Source organism: Ascaphus truei, chromosome 2, assembly GCF_040206685.1.
Source record: "Ascaphus truei isolate aAscTru1 chromosome 2, aAscTru1.hap1, whole genome shotgun sequence".
Taxonomy (NCBI): Eukaryota; Metazoa; Chordata; class Amphibia; order Anura; family Ascaphidae; genus Ascaphus; species Ascaphus truei.
The window spans coordinates 413,401,913-413,425,614 of record NC_134484.1 but is presented as its reverse complement, the minus strand read 5'-3'; the positions used below and the strand labels follow the sequence as shown (position 1 = coordinate 413,425,614).

Below are 23,702 nucleotides of genomic sequence, written 5' to 3'. Positions count from 1 at the left end.
TCGAGGAGTCATACTGCACTTTGCTGGATGCTTAGGAAGAAGATGTCATCTGACATACATGCTGGATGGTGCAAAACCGTCTGGAGCCTTGTTGTCTGCGGATCGGCATGCAGATGAATCAGTCTCTGAAAGAAACGTTGCTTGGAGGTGGGCCTCTGGAGAGAGGGTAGACAACTACCTGAGGCATCCCCACAGTTTGTACTGAAAATTGGCATGTCCCTTGTTGCTGCTATGGCACCTGGCTGTATTCCAGGTGCAGAGCCTACCACAGATTTTTACTATTGATGTGGTGGCCCCTGAGAGTGGTGCACTAAGAAACCCCCGCCCTGAGCAGCAGGGAATTTGCCCTGATATGGCCACCAAATGTGGGCCTATTGCAGAGTGTGTTGCAGTGTCTGAAGACCAGTTGAATATTCTGAGGCCTGTTCAAGGCCCCTGGAGCCAAAGCCAGAGTAATTTATGGCCTTGCCATTGGAGGACAAACGATTCTACAGGTATGTACCCAATTTGAACTTTTCCTATGAGCAGGAGGCTGGGATTCAGTAAGCTTGACCCAGTGATGACACAGCAGACTGTGTCATCAGAGGTATAAAGGAAAGGAGCATGGGATTCTGAAGAGTTTGAGTTCTGGTTCTAGAATGGCAGCTGTAGAGAAGCACCGCAGTACAGATACAGGGCAGGATTTCCCCACCGTATAGTTCAGGTCAGGCCCCACTTTTATTGTGTTCTAAGACAGGGACAGTGCCCCACGAGTTATGATCCTTTGTATATGGCCATAAGTAAGTACAAGCATGTCCCACAGAAGGGAATCCAGACATGCCTCTGTGGGCCATGCAATAGGCCCCCAGGATGTCTGGGAATCAGCCCTACATGCAGACCCCCACCCACTGTTTCAGAAGCCCTGAGGGAGTGGCAGTTCCTAAGAGAGGATGGAGAATTAACACCAAAGTAACGCAAACAAGGCCAGGATCACAGTAGGGGTCTCACAGAAGAATGGATTCAAACAGATGGAGAAGAAGGTGGGCCTGATCTCCCTGTGGTAACACCCACATGGTGGAAGAAGATGCCACTCCCATGTGTACTAAGTGTGGGCACCTAGGGAAGAGATAAATAACCATTGCTATCTGTATGGATGCAAACACGTGCAACCATGAAAATATGTGAATGCTGTGACTGCAGTGCAGCAAGGGGACACATATAAAGATTTAGTGTTGCATTAGAAAAGCTCCTGGCACCCATCTTTTACACTGCCAATCGGACCACTGACAGCCACTCAGACAAAGCAAATGAATATGTATGCCTGCTATACCACTGCACTGATGTAACCTCTTTAGGGAGCTGGGCCAGGATGGTTACAGTATATCCATCAAATGTCCTCTTCATGTCACCCACTGCCCTCTCCCATGTCACCCACTGCCCTCCTCCATTTCACCAACTGTTTTTTCCATGTCACCACCTGCCATCTCCCATGTCACCTACATTCCTCCCCCATATGTTATCCCCACTGCACCCCATGTTTCCCCACCCCATGTGTCACACTATCAGCCCACCATGTCAAGGGTCATGTTTTGGTATCACTTTATGCTTTGTGCTGCATTGTTTTATTGCTGCATGTATGCTTTGGTTATGTATTCTGTGTTGCTAATGCTTCTTTATTAATGTAACACAAATCTAGTCAAACTTAGCTTGTTTGATTTGATTGAATGTCAATCAGGGCTGATACCTGTATAAGGGAAAAAAATGATACTCTGTGTCATTGATACAGTGCGGCCAGGTTATATATACTCTGTGCCTACGTATAGTGCAGTCAGGTTATACACTACACTGAGACCAAGTATAACCTTGACTGCACAATACAGTGACACTGAGTATAACCAGACTGTACTGGTGCAATGCCAGGCCATGTCTCCAGCACACCGCACTTTGAACAGTGCTAATATCTTCCGGCCACACCATTAGTTCCCCACTACCAACCCAAAATGCCCTGATTATGACAAAATCCCGGCTACGCCCCATGGTATTTGCTAGAAAACATGCAGGAATTGGTAAAAAAAATAGGCAAAACTGAGCGGAATATGCCAAAAAGATTATTTTAATTCATAAAGTGAAAGTTTTTGATAAATGACAAATTTCACACAAGTCACAAAATTGTTTGTAAAGCACAAACTAGGACAGTGTTTGATACAGATTAAGGCCAACTTCTATTAATGTTTATGTGCACAAAAGGAAAATAACTTTCACATTTAGTTAAGTCTTGGGGTACTTGTGGGAAAAAAGGTTTATCACAACTATGATGCTGATACATTGAACCTAATAGAATTACTGATTCATCTGTACCATATAACTTCATTGGCCACTTAAAATGAATACATTGAATGAAAATGTACATATTGATGAGAACATATTCCTGCACTTCCTTTACCAACCTTCAGTATCAATTCTACAGTTTAATGTTATGTTCAAAAAGTGCCAACAGCAACAAGCAAAGCCATCCAAGAAGCAGTCCAAGATTCTGAAGGAAAAACATCAACCAGGGTCGTTGTGTCTGAATATGAGTCATTTCAGGGAGCTAAAAAAAGAATAAGAGGGATATGAATCATATATAAATGCCAACCTTAATGCGGGAGAACAGGCAGAAGTTTTGCTTAAATACTATAATCCCTTCAAAATGATAAGAAAAGATACGGATGTGTACAATATATAAAATAATCTGCTTTCCATTGATAAAACATCAGTAAAGCAATAGAATAATCCTTCCAAAAAAAAGTCAAAAGGACAAATACTCAAAAGTACAGTACATCCATATCTATTTGTATAGTTATTAAACTGGACAAATAAAGATCACAAAAGTTTGCGTACTTGACGAAAATACGCACACACAAAAAAGAAGCGCAATGTCAGTAAAACAAGGGGTTCCATGACAAAGGTGTAGGCCACATTCGTCACGTGACCTTGTGTTTTTTTAATGCAATTAAAGAAAAGAATTGCCAGAAATGGCTAAATATCACTAGATTAAAAAAATTTAAATAATTATATTTAATGCATTTTTTGGCTGAAATCCCCTTTCTGTGATATTTCACAAAATCGATACAGTAGATCAGGGGTGCACAAAGTTCCTGCGCTGCGCCCCCCCTGCCTGCTCTCCCTGTGTTGCGCCCCCCTTACCTAAAACGCAGTGTCAAATGACACCGCGGGGTCATGTGACGCTACATCACATGACACCGCGGCGTCATTTGTTGCCGCGTTGCCATGGAGACGTGTGGACTAAAACCTGGTAAGTGAGTTACAGAGGCCTCGCGATCTCTGCTTGGGGCCTCTGTAACCTCCCCAACAAAGTCCCACACCCCCTACTTTGCGCACCACTGCTCTAGATGACAGAATTTTTTATTTGGGGGGTGGGGGGGGGAATTTGCATATATCTAATCAAGATTCTTAACATGAACATGTGAATAAGGAGGGTACGGAAGCAAATGTATTATATAGTGAATGAGCACCTATATCTATCAAGTTGCATGGTTCAATAAATGCAACAGGATAGTTGACATTTACCCCACTTTCATTTCATTTGTGTGCTATTCGGGGTGTGTGAGAAGGAGGAGTTTGGGGGAAGGTACCTAAAGAACTTGTATGTGCTATTTTTCCATACCAAAAAAAAAACTTGCTAGGTTTAGATATTGGGATAATTCTCTCTGGCTCCCAGTGCCAAAACAATGATTGATTGTCCCCCCTATTTCATTCATGCCGCAGAACATCCCTTCAGGCTTCCTCCATGTCTGTTTCTACCCCCTCCACCATAGCGAGCTAATCAGCGCTATGGATTCTTGGGATACGTGTTTTCCCCGATTGGTGATTCACAGCCACCAAGCTGTGAAAAGATGCACCCCAGAATCCTTTGCAGCAGCACTCGCACCGCACCACAAGGACCACTGCATTTTATTTCTATATTTTTTAAGCCAGCAAGATGGGGGTCCATGTAATGTACTCCTTAAGGCTGTGGGCCTGCGGTGCCTTGCACTCATTCTAGTTCCACACCTGGTTGGGAGAAACAGCAATTTGCGCAGCATATCAAAACACACTTTTCTTTGCATTTATTCATAGACCCCAGTTTGCTCATTTATGGTATATTCCCATGTTTGTAATTTGTACATGGTGTAACCAGATTTATTCTAATAGGTTTAGGAGACTGGGACAGTTTTGGGCACCGACTCAAAGTCTCTGATGTAAATAAAAACATTGCAAAGCAATTTTACGTAAAGAATTGATCACCAACATTTAATTTATTGTAGAGTACCTATTAGTGATGTACTGGGGGAATGGTTTGGATGCCCATATTTATTAAGCCATGCAATTCCATAGGACAGTGCACAGCCCATTTGATAACAATTAGCAGTTTTGTTTTGGAGGATGCATTTTTGACAAAACACAGTAAAAGAAAATGGTAGCAGTACAATTTAAGATCAAAATATTATCTGAAAAACAATGACTTTTGTTGTAATTTTGTACTGTATATTGAATAACCCTAACATCTGCAGAACCCTAACATCTGCGGTGCCTAGGAGTCTGCCTTCTTTGGCCCTGACCCAGAGGGGCGTTATTGCCTTAACAAGGTTATCACATCGTTAAGCATTAACATGTATCTTCGGAGCTCACGAACAATAGGTTACATTCCCTTTTTAGAAGCGAACTTATATTCAAGTCACGTCTTTAAAGCATCCTCACTCTGGTAAAGAGATCAAGATCAATTTGTTCGTGACATGTCTCTCGACTTCAGTTATTTACATGATACAGTGCCAGTGCAGTCTTATATACATTGGCAAGACTGATCACACTTTTCATGAACGGATGAATGAGCATCGTTCCAGCATTTAACTTGCTTTCAGTAAGTAAATTACCTATTACTAATCCCTGGTGCGCATCTGTGCATTTTTTTCACCTTGTTTTGCAGGGTGTCCTCCCCCCGTTTCAGGGGGGATCACCTTGAAGTAGGAGCTTTCGGGGAGACGCTCCATGAGCATGCTGCAAAGGGACTATCCACATTTCTATACAGCACGAGCGCTGAATATCCTGCTTTTTCTACTCTCAAGATAAGGAACTGTTTCCAGATACAATTATTGGACTTTGGACTCTGGTTCTCTCTCCCTTGGATTTTCAGCTGCATAGATAAGACTGTTTTTTCATATATTCATGTGTATGTTTATGTGTTTTAACTAAGGAGACTGTTTAGACCACAATAGTATTCTTATCTTATTTTATTTGGATTATATTCCACATATCACACCAATATGGCTGAGCTATCAGAATTCACCACTAATTTTATATCCAGTTTGGATAATAGGAATAACAGAGGTGCCTTATTGGGACAAAAGTTTTGTGAGAATATCAATCTAGAAGATATCTCGGTAGATCTACCATCTAAGATCCTTGCTCTAACTAAACTATTAGAGCAAGAAACTAAAGCCATTTGGGAGCTTGTATCGTTTGAGGAATACCTGAAACAAAAAAGGATTCCTAGAGGCCTAAGATTGCTACTCAAACCCACCTATGGCAATAACAACCCAGCCTTTTTGGCTATTTGGGAAGAGATCCTTGAGATAAGTTCAATTAACCTTATTAAACTCCTTATGGGAGAGAGGAAAAAAGAATTACAGGAACTCTCTGTTAAAATTGACAAAGTCAAAATGGACATTATTGCTTTACCAACACTAGAAGGGTTACCTAAATTAGTCGAAGATATGGTGGGAAAATTGAGAAAACATGAGAAAGGCATTATGGTACGGAAAAATAAGAAGTTCCTTAGAGATAAGGTTGACTACTTAGAAAATAGGCAAAAGGACTGGAAAGATAAGACAGAAAAAACTGTTAAAACAGAAAGTACTGTCTATGATCAGATTTCACAGAAATCTACAAGTTTAGAACCATCTAAAAAAGAGGTCCCTAAAAATAAGAAACAGCCTATGTCATCTGGTGCAATACCCAAAGTCCCTAAAAATTTAAAAAAATCTCATTATGTAGAGAATATTCAAAGATCAAATAAAGATCTACATAGACCAATAAATGAAAATACTGAAAGAGATCACTCTAACAATAGACCCTCTCATCAATATAAATATAGAGAGAGGAGTCAAAGTGATAATTGGTCAATGGTGGACAAGAATGGGAAACCTAAGGATGTAAAACACAAATATAAACATCAAAGGAAAAACCAATATGCCAGTAAAGGGGACAAGAGTATTGAATTTGAACTACCAGTTTCAAATACATTTCTTCACCTTAGAGCTAATGGCAATGAAAGTGAAACAAATGAAGATAATAATGATTGTTTTTTTCAGAAATCGATCAAAAGCAAGCCCAAAAGACCAAGTTGGGACTTAGACAATCCCCCCTCAAAACCCCTGCAAAAACTGAATCGAAAAAGGGGTTATTCAGACGAGGTAAGAGAGGAGGGAGAAAGTCCGCCCACCAAGAGGGGATCCCTGAGCCATTGACACTAACTAGTCATGGGATATTTAACTTATCTTCCTTTATTATAGATAAACACCTCTTTCAAGTGCTTAAAAAGTGCTTTACCTTTGCCCCTTCTAGAGAATCAAATGAATTTGATCTATATATTGATCTTCAAAAATATCTAAGAAAAATGACCTTACAACATCATTATAGTAGCAATAAGGCTACTGTATATCGGATCATGTCTCCCAAAATGATCCGATTGATATTACAACTGACCAGTTGGCTGTCATTGAAGATCTTGAAGCCCTATTGAAAGAGAGCGACCCTGACTTTGTCAATTTTGGAAGTTACTTACACTCTGGTTTTAAACCAAATTCTGTATTTTTTCCATATGCCTCAAGAGGACATAATATTGAACTATTTGGAAAATTGGTTGAACAGGACTTTAAAGATATGTGTAAGAAAAAACATCTTGGATCTTATTCCAATCTAGCTTGGGAGGAACACAAAAGTATCAAACAACTAAAGTCCAACCCAAATATTGTATTAAGGTCAGCTGATAAAGGGGGTGGAATAGTTCTCTTGAATACAGAGGACTATTTTAGGGAAGCTCATCGCCTTTTACAGGCTCCAACTTCATATGTTACACTAAAGAGGGACCCTACAAAGGAATATTTGAGCCTAATAAAAACACACCTGTATGGGGCTTTGGCAGTTGGAATAATATCAAAGTCAGAGTATCAATATTTGCTTACTGAGACTCCCACTGTTCCTATTTTTTATTATATCCCTAAGATACACAAATCACTTACTTCCCCACCTGGACGTCCTATCATTTCAGGGATTAATTCCCTCACTTCTAATTTATCCACTTATATTGATTTTTTCTTACAACCATTGGTCACTTCACTTCCGTCTCACCTTAAAGATACTACTATTTTGGTTTTATAACTATTTGATGGTTTTTTTTTGGCAAGATCACTATAGATTAGCCACTTTGGACGTTCAGGCATTATACACCAGTATTCCACACCAAAATGGGGTAGAAGCTATTAGACATTTTCTTTTGACACCACAAACACTACCCATTACACAGGTTGAATTCATTTTATCTTCAATTGAGTTTATCCTTGGTCACAATTATTTTATGTTTGATTCCCTTTATTTTTTGCAAATGTTAGGGACAGCGATGGGCACAACATTTGCTCCATCATTCGCTAATTTGTATATGGGACAGTGGGAGTCCTTAGCGATCTTTAGATGTACTCCTCCGCAGCTCAAGCTGTGGAGGAGATACATCGATGATATTATTATTGTGTGGGAAGGGACAGAGGATTCTTACCTCGATTTTGTTGCACTTCTGAACAATAATGATTTTAATTTAAAATTTAGTGGTGAAAATAGCTCAGCAAATATTCATTATCTCGATCTAGAGATCTACATTGAGGCCAATATTGTACATACCAAAACGCATTTTAAGGCCACAAATGTTAATTCGTATTTAGACCCATTTAGTTGTCATGATAAGAGATGGGTCCAAAATATTCCATTTAATCAATTTCTCAGGTTGAAGAGAAATGATTCTAAGGCTGTGGATTTTGAAGAACAATCTTCCTTTTTAAAGAATAGATTCCTGGATAAAAAATATGACAGCGATTTAATAAATTCTTCGCTTAAAAAACTGGAAAAGATTCCAAGGAAATCTTTGATGAAATACCATCATAAAAAGAAAGATAAGAGACAAAATCAAATCCCAGCATTCATTACTCAATTTAGTGATACACATTATAACGTTAGAAAAATTCTGCAAAAACATTGGGGTATACTAAAAGCAGATCCCATTCTGGGTCCCCAATTAAAGTCCAAGCCTGGGATAGTGTTCAAACGTGCACCTAACCTTAAACACATGTTGGCCCCGAGTCAAGTCTCCAGAGAAGTCACTGCATCTGGAGACATTAAAACACGTTTGGGAATTAGGGGCACTTACAAATGCGGAAAGTGTAAAGCGTGTAACCATATCTGTCAAGGGAAAACGGTTACGTCAGGAGTTACTAAAAATGTCTACAATATAAAGAGCTTTATTAATTGTCAGACGACGCATGTGGTCTATGTGTTACAGTGTAGCTGTAATTTACAGTACATTGGCAAGACCAAAAGACCCCTGAAAATGCGCATGTTAGAGCACCTGAGAAATGTTAAAAACATACCAAAAATAATAGCAAAAGGTATGCCACTAACTCCGCTTTTAAAACACTTTAAAGAAGTGCATAATAATGAGCCAGGCTGTATTACATTTAAGGGACTTGAGAGTGTATCACTAAGTAGTAGACAGGGAAATAGAGAGAATCATTTATTAAAACGTGAGCAATTTTGGATCTATGAAATGTTGACTAGACATCCTAATGGCTTTAATGAACTTATTGAATTAACTCCTTTTTTAAGATAATGATTTTATAACATTAATTTGTATTAGCATTTCTTTTGTATATGTTTTTACATGATCTGTGTTTGTTATATTTCCCTTTTCTTTTCCCCTTTTTTAATATACAATATATCACCATGTTCTGTTAATATTGTTAATATAGTATATGTATATAGACATGGCATTAGAGGTCATATTTGTATATTCTCATAAGGGTGTAGGTTATGATGAACTTTATACAATCCATGCATCCCCTATATGAGTATCATCACACTCTGTTGCCCAGTATCCTTTATTATAGGTTACTCTAAGATCGTAGTAATCAGGCATACAAAGGGTGTTCTTTTCAGGGGGCTGTCCTAATTGACTAGCTGCCGCCTATAAATGCGCGCGGATGACGCTGTACGTGACCTCCTGACGAAGCACGTGGTGCGAAACGCATAGAGGTCTCGACAGGTCATCCTGCGCGTGTTTGCTGGCAAGCTGTGACGGAGCCTGCAGGAGACAGCAGCGGTGTTTTCCATCTTCGCAGTGCCGAGATCCGGATCCTCTGCAGTCACCGCGAGCCCGCTACCTGTCTCAGTGTGAGTGTCCATCTCCCCTTGCCAGTTGTTTTATCCTATGGCGATTTCATCACAAATCGTTAGATAGTGTTCTTTTTTTCATGTTTGTTTCATGTTTTATTCCTTATGCAGGTAGAAGAACATTGTTCAGATATAGTGCTCAAGTGACATGATTTGTAATAAACGATAATGTCTTGATTGAAGGGAGTAGGCTGGGTTTGAGGTATATAATTGAGTGAGGTATATATGGGTGAGTGTGTGGTCTGTGACCTGAATAAATGTCCTCGTGAGTGTGGGTGATGGAGATATATGAGCCCCACCCCCTCACTGCCAATATGGACTGGTACTGACACTTTGCATAAACACACCAATAAAATACCTCTATGTACTGTTTGAAGGTACAACTCACGTAACCTTGCCCATTGTGCCTTCTGGAATGCGTGCTTCTGCTGGTAGAAATGATTCGGGTAGCCACAGAAGTAGAAGTGCAGCGCACAGCAAAGAACTGGATCCACAGGACAGCAGCAGTATGATGAAAATAAAAGTTCTTTATTGGAAAGTCATGGGGCAGACAGGTATGGGTGCAGGAAAAAACCTTGCTTTCAGTAAGGATAAAACTACTAAACCTGTTGTCAGACATTTCCTAGACTATGGGCATCAATTTTCTTCATTGACCTAGTACCCCGACGAGTATGGGGAGGTGATACAAGAAAATTATTAATGGGAAGAGAAGCTTGATGGATTTTACAACTCTACATCTTATACCGAGAGGCCTCAATGAGGAACTTAATCTAGGCGGTTTCCTCTGCTATGGATACATTTGGCATTGATGTAATTGCTACATACCAGGTTGGATGTATGGAGTTGCAGACCCTTCCAGTCGATCCAGATGACTTATACATCGGATTGACAACTCTACTATAGGTTTTGATGTCTAGTAGTCTGCGATGTGTTATACTGCCTGAAAGTCTCATCAGAGAATGTTATCCTAATTTGAGACTATCAATTATGATCCACACGCAATTGATTTTGTTAATTTTACCCATATCCGGGTTCTCTATTAATGACGTTCTTATACATTATTCTATTGGTTATTTAATATATGAGCTGTATGACACAACAACAATGTACATTGATAGATGCTTCACTATTCTACAGATGCTGTCCGTAGCTATTATTGCACGAGACTTAAGGCACCATTTCATTTGTATTATCAGGCATCTATATACGACTTGTCTATAAGTATGCTTCTTGACCATTCAAGTTCATACCCTTTTATTGGCCCTGCGGCATTTTTTCTGTACCGTAGTGCCTAGGGGTTATTTAATTATCATCATCTGTCAACGCCCATCTATATGTGACTTTGCTTTTGGTACTGTCCATGCTTTACTGCGTGTGACTTAAGGCACCATGTTACTTCTTTCCCTATTTGAGTTACAGCTGGGTTATATCTTTTTTGACTTGCGTGAGTCTGAATTAGATGCTCAAATGTTGCACTTTACCCTGCTTTTGTACATTTATATCTATATGTTGTCCGTTTATTTCATATAATGTTTAGTGTGATTTGTATCTTATCACAGGTCTTGCCTAATCCTATATACCTATAAACCCACCATAACCTTAATATATATTAAGGTTATGGTGGGTAAAAAAAGTGACAAAAACCCTCCACAGTAAAGCATAAAGCAACTGTAAATATTCCTGTATATTCATTTGCATGTCTTAAATATGTGTCACTTTTTTTACCCACCATAACCTTAATAAGTGTGGTGATTACCGACTCTTATCTCATTTGAGCAAATGCCAGCAACCAACCTCACACTGATGATACCCATCAAGGTTGAAACATGTCTGTGAGTGGGTTTACTGGCTTTGCATCTCCCAAGCCCTTGCTTAAAAGCTGTGTCTAAAGCAGCATGCATTGGCTAAGGGTTGCTCATGTAATGTGAGCTTGAGATAAAAGGTGGCACTGTGTGCTCATTTGCATGTCATTTCCCAGAATCCCTTGCTGCAGTGGAAGTGCTGTGTGCTGGGTGATAATGGTGAATGACAGGGTTAGAGACCTGTCTAAGACATACAAATGAATATACAGGAATATTTACAGTTGCTATATATATATATGTGTGTGTGTGTGTGTGTGTGTGTGTGTGTTTTTCAAATTTTTCAAACTTTTGCTCCCTGGAGTGGGTTCTGGGAGCTCTGTGGTCCCATCACCCCCAGAAACCACTGTGTCTTAGTGATCAAAGCTCCGGTCAGAGTTTCTGTGGTTCCTGGTAATAATGAGGCATCCTAATTGATAAGAGCAGGTGGTGCATAGTTTTAAGGTCTGTGCTGTGCTCTTGGGAGGCCTAGTCAACAGTCCCAGGTTGTGGCATACTATGGTATCGTTTTGTTTAATATTTTTGGGTGGGTTTTTCTTTAGTCAGGGCTGGATTCCCTGTCCGTCTGAGAATCCAGGTGCTCTCCACGCTTTTGACCAGCTAACAGCTGTAGTACCACTGTCCCATGCCAATGCCAATAAGTGTGCTAATGACCTGTGATCTAAATGTGCTAACGTAAATGAGCCTGCTCAGATGGCTTGCTGTATATAGAATAAGGTCTTTAATGTTAGAGTTTTATTTCCTCGGATTGTGTTAACTTTTGCTTCCTTTGGTTTTTAAACTTCAAGGACATTGGATTAAGTTTGGTTTATTTTTTTATTTCTTGAGTTCACCAATTGTATATGCTTTTATGTTTGTTTACCGGAAGAAGAGGGGAAAAAAACAAAATATGAAAATGATTTATGTAAAGGAAATGTTGTATTTTGTGAATTAAAGTTGATTTTCAGGGGTCACAGGAAAATGCCTAATTTTGTTTCAGAGGAGAAACAAAACCTCAAAGTTCAAACTTATTGTTCAGAAATATTTCAGTGTCACATAGAGTTACTGTAAGGAAAAACAAATTATTGTCTGTGTTACAGGAAAAGAGACTAATGTGTTTTTTGTTCTTTGAGATGTTTTTCTGTATTTTGTATGTGTTTCATTTAACGAAAGTAAGGAGACAATAAAAATAAATTGCAATGTGATTAAGAAATTGAGAATTTGGAAAGAGCAATAGATAGATTTAAGTATACTATTAAAAACAGAAAGGTTTACTGGGGAATAGTAATAATGATGAATCTATGAATTAGTATTTTAGGATTTCAACTTTTAATGTAGTACAAGTACAATTCGAGTGAGTAGGAAGTGGTCTTCAAAAAGAAACAAACGGCAAATAGGAGTTTTAAATAGGAGTCTTTTTAAATTAAGACTGAAATCAATGTAAAACAACCAAATACTCTACATTTGTAGAAGTAAGTAATGGGGCGTTGAAAGAGAGGTTGATAAACGCTGTTTTTGAGGGATATTGTGATGTGTTGGAAGAGAAGGAACTATGCAAGTGGTAGGCAGTAAATACTGTAGGAAGACATAAAAGGATAGTCCGTAGAGCAGGAATGTTTCATATATGCCCTGTTACCCATAGTCCCACCTTATATCCACATTTCTTCATCTCAACTCCTCTCCACCTATGCATGTGCCCATACACTGCACCACTATTTACACACCTCTTCCCCAATAACTTCAACACCCCTTAATAAAAAGCACGCCCAAAAACCCTCTATTCACCTACTCTCTCTCTCTCTCTCTCTCTCTCCTCCTTGCTGCTGCTGGGGATATCTCTCCTAATCCTGGACCCAGCCGTATACACACCTGCTCTCATCCATGCCTCCCTGCCACCTCTTTCCATGCTAATGGTGCCAAAACATCTAATTTAAAACCAACTAATTTTAATACTCACGTTACAAAAGAAGCATCCCAATAGCCAGCACTCATGGCTACTGTCCCACACCCACAGTCACTCCTACCAACCATTGTGGCCAAAAACTGCCATCTACTGCACTTATTCCCTCACATGCTGTCTCTGTAAGTCTCCCATCCTACCACTTAGATTGTAAGCTCTACGGGGAAGGGATTTCTTTTCCTATTGTAGCCCCAGTAAGAAATGGGGGCTATATATCTTTCTCCTACTGGTGTAAGTCCTACTAAGGGCAGTCCACCAGTAGTTATCATGGGTTTCCCCTGCTTCAAGCCCTGGCCTATTGGTGGAGGTAAGCCCCCTGACTGTGTGGAAGGCATGAGACACAGGGGAGGGGCCTGCTGGCATCATGAGGGGTGGGGCTGACTAAACTTAGTGTTGCCTGTTCCTGTAAATGACAAGCAGTTCTGTCCTGGGAGCAGAGAAGTGTTGGAGTGACTGACCTGAGAGGTCTTGATTAGAGTGATACCTGTGATAGGAGGAGAAGCTAAAGACCAGCCTGTTTAGAGCTGATAGCACTTTAGTGTGGTGGACCAATGCCCCTCATCCTGCTCAAGGGGTGAGGGGGGGGAATCTATCCTCACCCAGAGGGTATACCCTAGGGGTGGGTGTCGGTGATATTGAAGCCCCATACAGCCCATCCTGCAGGGGTACAGCCTGGAGGAGAAGGAGTGGAGGACAAGACCCTGTACACTGTACATGGACTGCTGCTGTGTATGAACTGCTGCTGTGTGCTGCTACAGAGAGAATAAAGAGACATTGCTGCTTTTATCAAAGACTTGTGTGTGAGACTGAAAGGGGTTCTCTGGGAGGATTTCACCCTACCTCTATAGGGCTCGCCAGAGATGGAGGCGCTGCACCGTCATTGCTAAGAAGATGAAGGCATATACCCCAGAAGCCTGTCCCTGTTGTCCCCTATACCATCGCGGGAGACTCAGGTCCTCCTGTTCCTCACAGGTACGCACCACCCACATACATGTAACCAGCCCTCACTACACCCTAGGGGTCCAGTCTCCGACCGGGGGGGGGGAACATGGGTTACACTATTATCTGACTTTCCTGCGCTTATTGTATTATTATAATTCCCTGTGCTGTATTGTCTTTGTGAAGCGCTGAGTACACTGTCGGTGCTATATAAATAAACATATACATACATACTTATATACAGAAGTACATACATACTTGAGATGATGGAAAAGAAAGAAAAGTTCCAGAAAAAGGAAAAGTTGAGAAAACTCCATAAAAAGGAGAACTGTAACGGTAATAATAGTCAAATAATTATTATTTACTGCTAAGAATTTACATGCTACTTTGATACGTTGTAGATTTGTATCTGGATATTTAGAAGTATAATATTATGGATGGACAACGTTTTGACCCATGGTCATGGCTTTCAAATATGATTTTTTTTGTAACTCTTATGTTTGGAAGCTTTAATTTGGCACACAAACTGCCATCTGAATCAGCAGATAATGTGACTAAAGATGTAGCCACTAACTTTCCCCACTGCTGAGGGAAGCATTGGAAATCCTGGCCACGGCGGAAGAAAATGCTTCCGTGGGGCACACAGCATTGGATACTGAAGTACAGTGGCAGCCACAGTTTTTACTTTCTCCGGAGATAATAAGTATGGCAACATCTTTATGCCCTTTTGTAGAAATGTATAGTAGAACATACGTTAATGCTGTATATTATAGTACAGTTCTTTGAAAACTAAAGCTGTCTCACATTTTAATAAGGTCTGGTAATGTTACATACACCTATAACTTACTTTATCTTTAACTGTTCGTGCAATGTCTTCATATTTAATGTATAACCCTGTTCACCTAATTTGCCCATGTATTTGTAACCATGTATCTGTCATCGTAGCTCGGTGTCCAGGACATACTTGAAAATGAGAGATAACTCTCAATGTATTATTATCTTAATATATAAAATCGAATGGTTAGTGAGGTTAGTGCTATCTGCGGTGAATCTGATTGGTCCTCAGTCTCTGGCCAATCAGATTGCTGTGTGTGACGTCACCCAACTGCCACTCTCTTCCCCCTCGGCTCGCCACACACACACACACACACACACACACACACACACACACACACACACACACACACACACACACACACACACACACACACACACACACACACACACACACACACACACACACACACACACACACCTCTCCCCCCTCCCCAGCGGCATCACCTCTCCCCCTCCCCGCTCCAAATCACCTCTCCCCCTCCCCAGCGGCATCACCTCTCCCCCTCCCCGCTCCAAATCACCTCTCCCCGCTCCCCAGCGGCATCACCTCTCCCCCCTCCCCAGCGGCATCACCTCTCCCCAGCGGCATCACCTCTCCCCCTCCCCGCTCCAAATCACCTCTCCCCCTCCCCGCTCCAAATCACCTCTCCCCCTCCCCGCTCCAAATCACCTCTCCCCCTCCCCAGCGGCATCACCTCTCCCCCCTCCCCAGCGGCGCTCAAACTCACCTCTCCCCCTCCCCAGCGGCATCACCTCTCCCCCCTCCCCGCTCCAAATCACCTCTCCCCCTCCCCAGCGGCATCACCTCTCCCCCCTCCCCGCTCCAAATCACCTCTCCCCGCTCCAAATCACCTCTCCACCCTCCCCGCTCCAAATCACCTCTCCCCCCTCCCCAGCGGCATCACCTCTCCCAACTCCCCGCTCCAAATCACCTCTCCCCGCTCCAAATCACCTCTCCCCCCCCCCCCCCGGCGGGGGGACAGGCAGCTGCCACGCGGCGCGTAAGATGGCGGACCCCCTTCCTCCCTCGCGGCGCCGAGTCAGAAGATGGCGGCGGCCGGAAGTACAGGTAGGTGTCGCTCCCCCACCTCCGGCGCCAAACGGAAGTGAGAAAGGGCGCATCAACTGAGACGTGTGTGTGTGTGTGTGAGTGTGTCACTGTCCACTGCCCCCCCCCCCCTCCTGTCCACTGCCCCCCCACTCCTGTCCACTGCCCCCCCCTCCTGTCCACTGCCCCCCCCTCCTGTCCACTGCCCCCCCCTCCTGTCCACCGCCCCCCCTCCTGTCCACCTCCCCCCCTCCTGTCCACCTCCCGCCCTCTCCTGTCCACCTCCCCCCCCTCTCCTGTCCACTGCCCCCCCTCCTGTCCACCCCCCCCTCCTGTCTACCCCCCCTCCTGTCCACTGCCCCCCCTCCTGTCCACTGCCCCCCCCTCCTGTCCACTGCCCCCCCTTCATGTCCACTGCCCCACTCCTGTCCACTGCCCCCTTCCTGTCCACCGCCCCACCCCCTCCTGTCCACCTCCCCCCTCCCCTCCTGTCCACCTCCCCCCCTCTCCTGTCCACTGCCCCCCCACTCCTGTCCACTGCCCCCCCTCCTGTCCACTGCCCCCCCCTCCTGTCCACTGCCCCCCCCTCCTGTCCACCGCCCCCCCTCCTGTCCACCTCCCCCCCTCCTGTCCACCTCCCGCCCTCTCCTGTCCACCTCCCCCCCTCTCCTGTCCACTGCCCCCCCTCCTGTCCACCCCCCCCTCCTGTCTACCCCCCCTCCTGTCCACTGCCCCCCCTCCTGTCCACTGCCCCCCCCTCCTGTCCACTGCCCCCCCTTCATGTCCACTGCCCCACTCCTGTCCACTGCCCCCTTCCTGTCCACCGCCCCACCCCCTCCTGTCCACCTCCCCCCTCCCCTCCTGTCCACCTCCCCCCCCTCTCCTGTCCACTGCCCCCCCTCCTGTCCACTGCCCCCCCCTTCATGTCCACTGCCCCCCTCCTGTCCACTGCACCCTCCTGTCCACCGCCCCCCCCCTCCTGACCACCTCCCCCCCTCCTGTCCACCTCCCCCCTCTCCTGTCCACCTCCCTCCCTCTCCTGTCCACTGCCCCCCCTCCTGTCCATTGCCCCCCCTCCTGTCCACTGCCCCCCCCTCCTGTCCACTGTCCGTCCCTCCTGTCCACTGTCCCCCCATCCTGTCTACTGTCTGTCCCCCCCCCTCCTGTCCACTGTCCGCCCCCCCCCTCCTGCCCCCCCCTCCTGTCCACTGTCCGTCCCTCCTGTCCACTGTCCCCCCATCCTGTCTACTGTCTGTCCCCCCCCTTCCTGTCCACTGTCCGTCCCCACCCCCTCCTGTCCACTGTTCATCCCCCCCCTCCTGTCCACTGTTCGTCCCTCCCCTCTGGGGAACACGGAGAAAGAGGGAGAGAGAAGGGAGCGGGAAATTTTACTCACGGCCAACGCCAGGTCTCTCTCCCCCTCGCCGCTACAACTCACCTCTCTCCCTCCCCGCCGCCGCTCCAACTGGAACAGATGGCGGCGCCCGGAAGGACCCCCTTCCTCCCTCGCGGCGCCCAGTGAGAAGATGGCGGCGCACGGAAGTACAGGTAGGTGCTGCGTGTGTCGCTCCCCCACTTCCCCACCCCCCCACTTCTCCCCCCCCCCATTTACCCCCCCCCACCTCCCAGAGCATGCTCTCTACGGCTCAACATCCCCGAGGAGCAGGAGGAGGGCGGCAGGGACTTAATGCTGCTAGGTCAGGAAATGCAGGGGGAGGAATCCATGCCTTTGAGGCGCCCCCCCCCTGCCTTTGACGCCACCCTCCCCTCTCCCTTTGACGCCCCCCCTGCCTTTGACGCCCCCCCCCTCCCTCCCTTTGACGCCCCCCCCCCTCCCTTTGACGCCCCCCCCCCTCCCTTTGACGCCCCCCCCTCCCTTTGACGCCCCCCCCTCCCTTTGACGCCCCCCCCTCCCTTTGCCTCAGTCTGTGTGTGTTTGTGTTTCTGCCTCAGACTCACTGACGCGCGCGCAGACACACAGTGACTGACGCACACACGCTACATGAAGCTGTAAAGGAGGGAGGGGGAGGGACTGGATTGATGTGAATGGGGGACAAACAGAGAGAGGGGGGAGGAGAGAGAGAGGAACGGGAACATTACATCCCGGGCAACGCCGGGTCTCTCAGCTAGTTAATAAATAAAAATTAATGAGAGGTCATAGCTCTTCCCAACCAATCACTTGTTTATATTATTATGTAGACTGCAGTGTAGATTGTACAGTATGTGTATGGGGGCTGGGAGAGAGTAGGTATTGGATGGTCCTCATAACATCAGGAGGCCTTTGAGAAAGTATGTATATGTAGTTTTATAGCATTTGGAAGATGTAAGATCTAAAATTCATGTTCAATTAATATATGTACAATATTGCGGAAGTGAAAATGATACGCTGAGAACTTGAATAAATCATATATGATCCATTAATTTTTATTACTAGTGCACGTTAGGCAGACACAGTGTAGCTGTCTAGATTTTGGTGTGTATTATCTTTGTGGAGAGGGTGCAAGAATTTGAAACAACTCAAGGTGGGATCATATACAAACAGGAATCTGGAATTAATACTCAAATAATTACAGTATATACTATTGCAGTTCAATAATTAGCATATTTTACGGTATATGGTTACAAGAAAGTCCTATTATTATCCAATCGTATTTTCCTGGGAATCACAAGTATTCATGAAAAAAAATAATCTATTGATTTCAGTAGGAACTGAAAGCAATGTTACAGATTGGGAACAGGGAGATTTGGGAAGTTCCTAAATCTATGCTATTAAATTGAAATGTGTACTTTATTTGTACACTTTTATAGGTAAATGGCTAGTTACAATATTTCCATGGTGCAATGGTCTAGTGTAAAGTAATTTTACATGCACTCTGGACACATGTGAACATTAGTCTCTAGTCTCCTGCACTGGAGAAAATGAGAATATTTACCAAGTTGCATTAGGTAAAATAATAATACATTTTTATTTCATGTACTGTAGCACTTTTCTCCCAATGGGACTCAAAGCGCTTCACAATTATAGCATGGTGCTTGATACGCAGCATTGTACATAGGGTTTGTACAGACACAGTCCCTGCCCTGTATAGTTTACATTGTATGTTTTTGGTGCCTTGGTCATTGTATCATTTGGCCAAGGTTACACGGAGGTGACACCAGGATTTGAACCAGGTTGTAAACTCAATGTCAATATCAAAGTCAGTGCTTTTAATCACTGAGACACTTCTTCAGCCCATGGTATCACATGCAAAACTCCTTGATATGTAGGCACTTGTTATGTGTGGGGTACTAAGATTATATAAATATGCTGCTGTTCAATAAAAAATGTTTAAAGAAGCAATGCTGGCTGCTCATTTATATTTTTTAGAACAGCTCCCCCTGGTGCTCTGGACCTGAACAGCATTATTGTCAGCTCAGGGGACCCTCTGTTTTCTGAGATACTACTATATACTGTACATACTGAACATACAAATGTTTTACTAGTCAGTTCCGGTTTCACTCCAAGATAGATAATGTGTAGACAACATTAGTGGTCACTCACCATTTCAACCAGTGATAGGTACAGGAACATTCCAGCAGTGACAGTAAATATCCATATTTGAACATTTGGATTGGTTGACACTGACAGGCCTATATAAAGTCCTGCAAAGGCTAATAACGCACTTATAAAATTCATTAAAAATGCAGTCTTTGCTGAGAGTCCTGTGTTCAATAACACTGCAAAATCCCCTGAAAAGTTGAGAAACAAAACAGATTATATAAATTTTGTTTACAATCCTATATTCATTAGCAAACCTACACATTATTATGTGGAATTACTTGATTGGAACATTTTGAAGTGGAATAAACAAAATCTGGATATACAAACTAGTGTAGATATAGCAGTGTAAAATGTCATCTTATCAGTTATAATCATTTACATTACTCAGGTAGGCAAATAGCACAGGAATTAGCAAAAAGATTATGGAAAGTAGGATATTTGGAGTAAAATAATTTTACAACGTTTCTATTGACAATAACAAAGACAGAGGCATGCAACATTTGCATCACCGTTGTCACAGTAAATCATAAAAATAACATCCCCATTCTAAAGCTATACATGCCCAGCATGTTTATTAGTGCACCTTTTTATTAACCTCATGTTTGGTGATTTTCTGGTGAAATTCTAAAAATTGTCTAATGCAATGTCTTTATATCTACTGTATACATAAACATATATTGTTTATTACACACACATATTCAATATTTTACTTGATTTTGTTTAAGAAATTTGCACATTAATTGCAGATCAGAAATTACAGTTTGCCTTCAGCTTACCAGCAAATGATTTGCATATTTATAGACACACATGAACTGTCAAGATAGATCTGAAGGAGAAGAAGAGCCACAGAAACTGAGAGCAAAAGAGATCACAGTAGATACTTGTAAAAATGGGTATGGACTAGCACAGTACAAGAGATGTAGTTGCAGGTTGTAACATACCCATTTCATGTGGAATTTCATGACATAGAATCGCAACAGTGGCTGCTACACCAGTCTCGGTTGAAGATGAAAAAGCAGATCCAATGACCATTCCATCGGCAAAGTTATGAAGACTGTCCCCCACCAGAATCATTATTGCTAGCAAACTTATTCCTTTGTCTAAAAAAGAAAAATGAATTAACAAACAGATTATGATCTTAATATTTTCATTTTCTCAGACATTGGCCTGGCTAGTTAATGGATATATTCAGTTTTGCACAACTATCTGCTGGAACATTGTGAGTATTAAGGAATTGTGTCACCTAAAAAATGGTGCACCCAGATGTTAGGCTAAGATCTACTATCTGGCTCAAGGCAAGAAAAGTAGCACATTTTCAAAAGCTCTTTTTCCATATTGCATAGTTTCGCGTGATCTTTCAGTATGTATGTAACCTACAGAAGCTCTGTGTATTCGCATACTGTAGTTTTTACAAGGTCTTTGTGAGTTTTAAAAGTCTTCCGGGGATGCTTTAAAATTATAAAAAATTACCACGGTGTGTGTGTAACGTCTTAAAGTTGCTTAACTAAAAAACTGGAGCAATACTGGTGCCCAAAATTAAACTGTTCCTGTTAAAGGCATATTTTGTGTGGTGTTTGTTTTATGCACTACTTTATGCAGCCAGCAGGTTTTGATTACTATCCCCCAAATATTGACAAACATCATTATTCCCTTTAGTACATTGTGTGAATGCAACATAAGATTTAGTTTAATATATAGCTGTAAGGAACTCCAACATGGATGCCCCCTGACTTTGCTGCCTCTCCGAATCAGCCTCTGTTTGAGCTGCATTGCTCACACTTGCTCAAACCTTTATAAGGCTTCCATTCCCCTCTCTCTTTGCCTGTGCAAAGTACCTTGTCTCCTGTTGTAACCTCTGGTTGCTGTTTATCTTGCGTCAGACCCCTGCTTGCCTCTGGACTATTCTGCATCTCCCAAGGCCGGACTCCGGAACTGTGACCACGACTTTTCTTTTCTGATTCAGGATCTAGATGTCAGGTATGGGTTGGTCTAAACATCCCACCTCTGCCTAGCGGGTCTGTCTCTCGGACAGTACAACGCGCCGTATGCAAACGTAACACGTTGCACAGACCACGCAATGAACCCCGCAGAGGGGGAGGAGTCCGTGTTCCTCCAGGGCCAACTCCTGGGGAGTCACTCAAACTACCTGGCTACGTTAGATATACAATTTTACTCCATCGCCTCCCCCTTGCAAACCCTCACTACCCATTCCAGAAATGTTGTCTTCTTAAGATGAATCTTACCCACTCCTAGAGCCTCAATGAGTATATTTGTGTCGTGTCCAGCTGCTGGTAGAGATATCCAGATTGAAACAAAAAAAAAAGATAGCGGCACACTGCCCAGGGAGCCAGGTGATATAAAAATGAAAAATGTATTGAATAAACAGCATCACCCAAAGGAGGTCCTCCTATGCATTTCACACATGAATGTACTTTATCAAAGAGTGTCACTTTTCTAAATGAGGGCATCTCCCCTCCTGACAACTCTTAAGCTTTCATCTAGGCTTTCTGAAAGGGTCTTTGACACTCCAGGTTTGGCAATCACTGCTGAGACCACCCTTATGTGGATTCAACAAAAGGAATCGCCCAGTAGGCCGCTACGCAGTAGAATTCTGGACATTGGCTGTGGAGACCGACTGGAATGAGTGAGCCCTGAAAGCTGCCTTCTGGCAAGGTCTCTCCAAAAGGTTCAAAGATGAACATCCTGGCAGACCTAGAAGGACTGATCACTCCCTGCATCTCCTTGGATATCCGCATCTTTGAAAAGCAACAAGAGTGGAGGTGTGACCACCAAATCCTGTCGGTTCTTCCAGAACCTCATCCTCTGAAACTCCTTCCTGTACCAACTACCATTACCAAGGATCCCATGTTTTGGGGGGTATGCGGTGCGTGGTGAAAATTAAGCACCTCTGACTTACTTCCGGGTTGTGTCTCTATTGTGGTGAGAATGTGCACACAGCTTGATCCTGTCCAAAGAAACTGGGAAACAAATATGTCTAGAAAAGAAGGAAAGTCCTACTATGGGCACATCTAATTTCTGTCCTCCTTCCCCCTGCCGTCTGACATTACCCATCCACCTCTCCTGGCAAAGTCGCTCCATGTCAACCCTGGCATTTATGGATTTTGAGGCAGCAGGCTCATTTGTGGACCAGGACATGCTGTTCGTGTCAGCATTCTGCTCAAAAGGAAGTCTTTGCCTATGACCATTGTGACCCTGGTATTAAGAATGTGAGCACACAGCCCCACAGGCGGAGCTCATGGCTCTCTCCTTACACTGCGCTGACCCTTCCGCTACTACCACGCAAGCCTCCTTCAGCTGCATCACTTACCCCTTGGCTTAGTACGACGCTCCATGAGGTACTTTCCCCACGCTCTACGCCGCAGCCTTCGGCGCAGAATCGCCGCTCTGTGCAAAACACCGCACGCTTACAATCTGGCTCTTGCTGAGTGTCACCTGGGCTCTAAGAACAGCAGCCAATGCGCTGAAGCTGGGTTCCTGCTGTTCCACCAATTTTTTCAACTCTACTGCCCCACGATTGGAGTGACGCACTTCCTCAGCGCAGGTTCCGGCAATTCGCTACGCCTCATGGGAGAACGCTGAGAGGAGACAGGCACCTCCATGTGAGTAGCCTGAAGTTTTTCCCGGACGGTCTGAGGCTTCGGTATCACCATAGCTTCAGCACGCGGGATCCTACAAGGCTTTATCATAAGGACACAGGTCCTTTACCTCAATATCTTTGGACATTAAGGGATGCAGAAGCTAGGACCGAGATATTTATGCTAATGAGTTACTAAGGGTTCGGTTCAAGGCTGGCTCTAGTTTCTCTAGCTACTCTCTTATTGGGTCCATCTTTCCCTGTTAGTTCAGTCCTTCATTGTACACAATAGACGATGTTATTTGCCCAAGAACTTATAACCTGATTTTCTGCGGATTTAGAACCATCTTTTGGACTTCATTTGTGTCATATACTTTTAATTTTTGGGTCTCTCAGATAATTTCTCAGAGTCTCTGTATCGCTATTTTTGGAGCTGGGAGTAGTTACCTATACAAGAATGCGCTGAAGCTCCCTGGGCTCCTCCAGGCACG

General features: G+C 43.6%; 1 protein-coding gene across 1 annotated transcript in view; it reads right to left on the bottom strand.

The window, feature by feature from the left end:
* Positions 1–2,081: 2,081 nt before the first annotated feature.
* The window catches only part of SLC39A12 (solute carrier family 39 member 12), an 83,647-nt gene continuing 62,026 nt past the window's right edge, over positions 2,082–23,702 (bottom strand). Inside the window, exons 10-12 of the mRNA XM_075587514.1 lie at positions 20,558–20,716; positions 19,617–19,804; positions 2,082–2,569 (exon numbers count right to left, since the gene is read on the bottom strand). Of these exons, the coding sequence (XP_075443629.1) occupies positions 2,441–2,569; positions 19,617–19,804; positions 20,558–20,716 (476 nt within the window). The 3' untranslated portion in view covers positions 2,082–2,440. The remainder of the gene's footprint in view (positions 2,570–19,616; positions 19,805–20,557; positions 20,717–23,702) is intronic.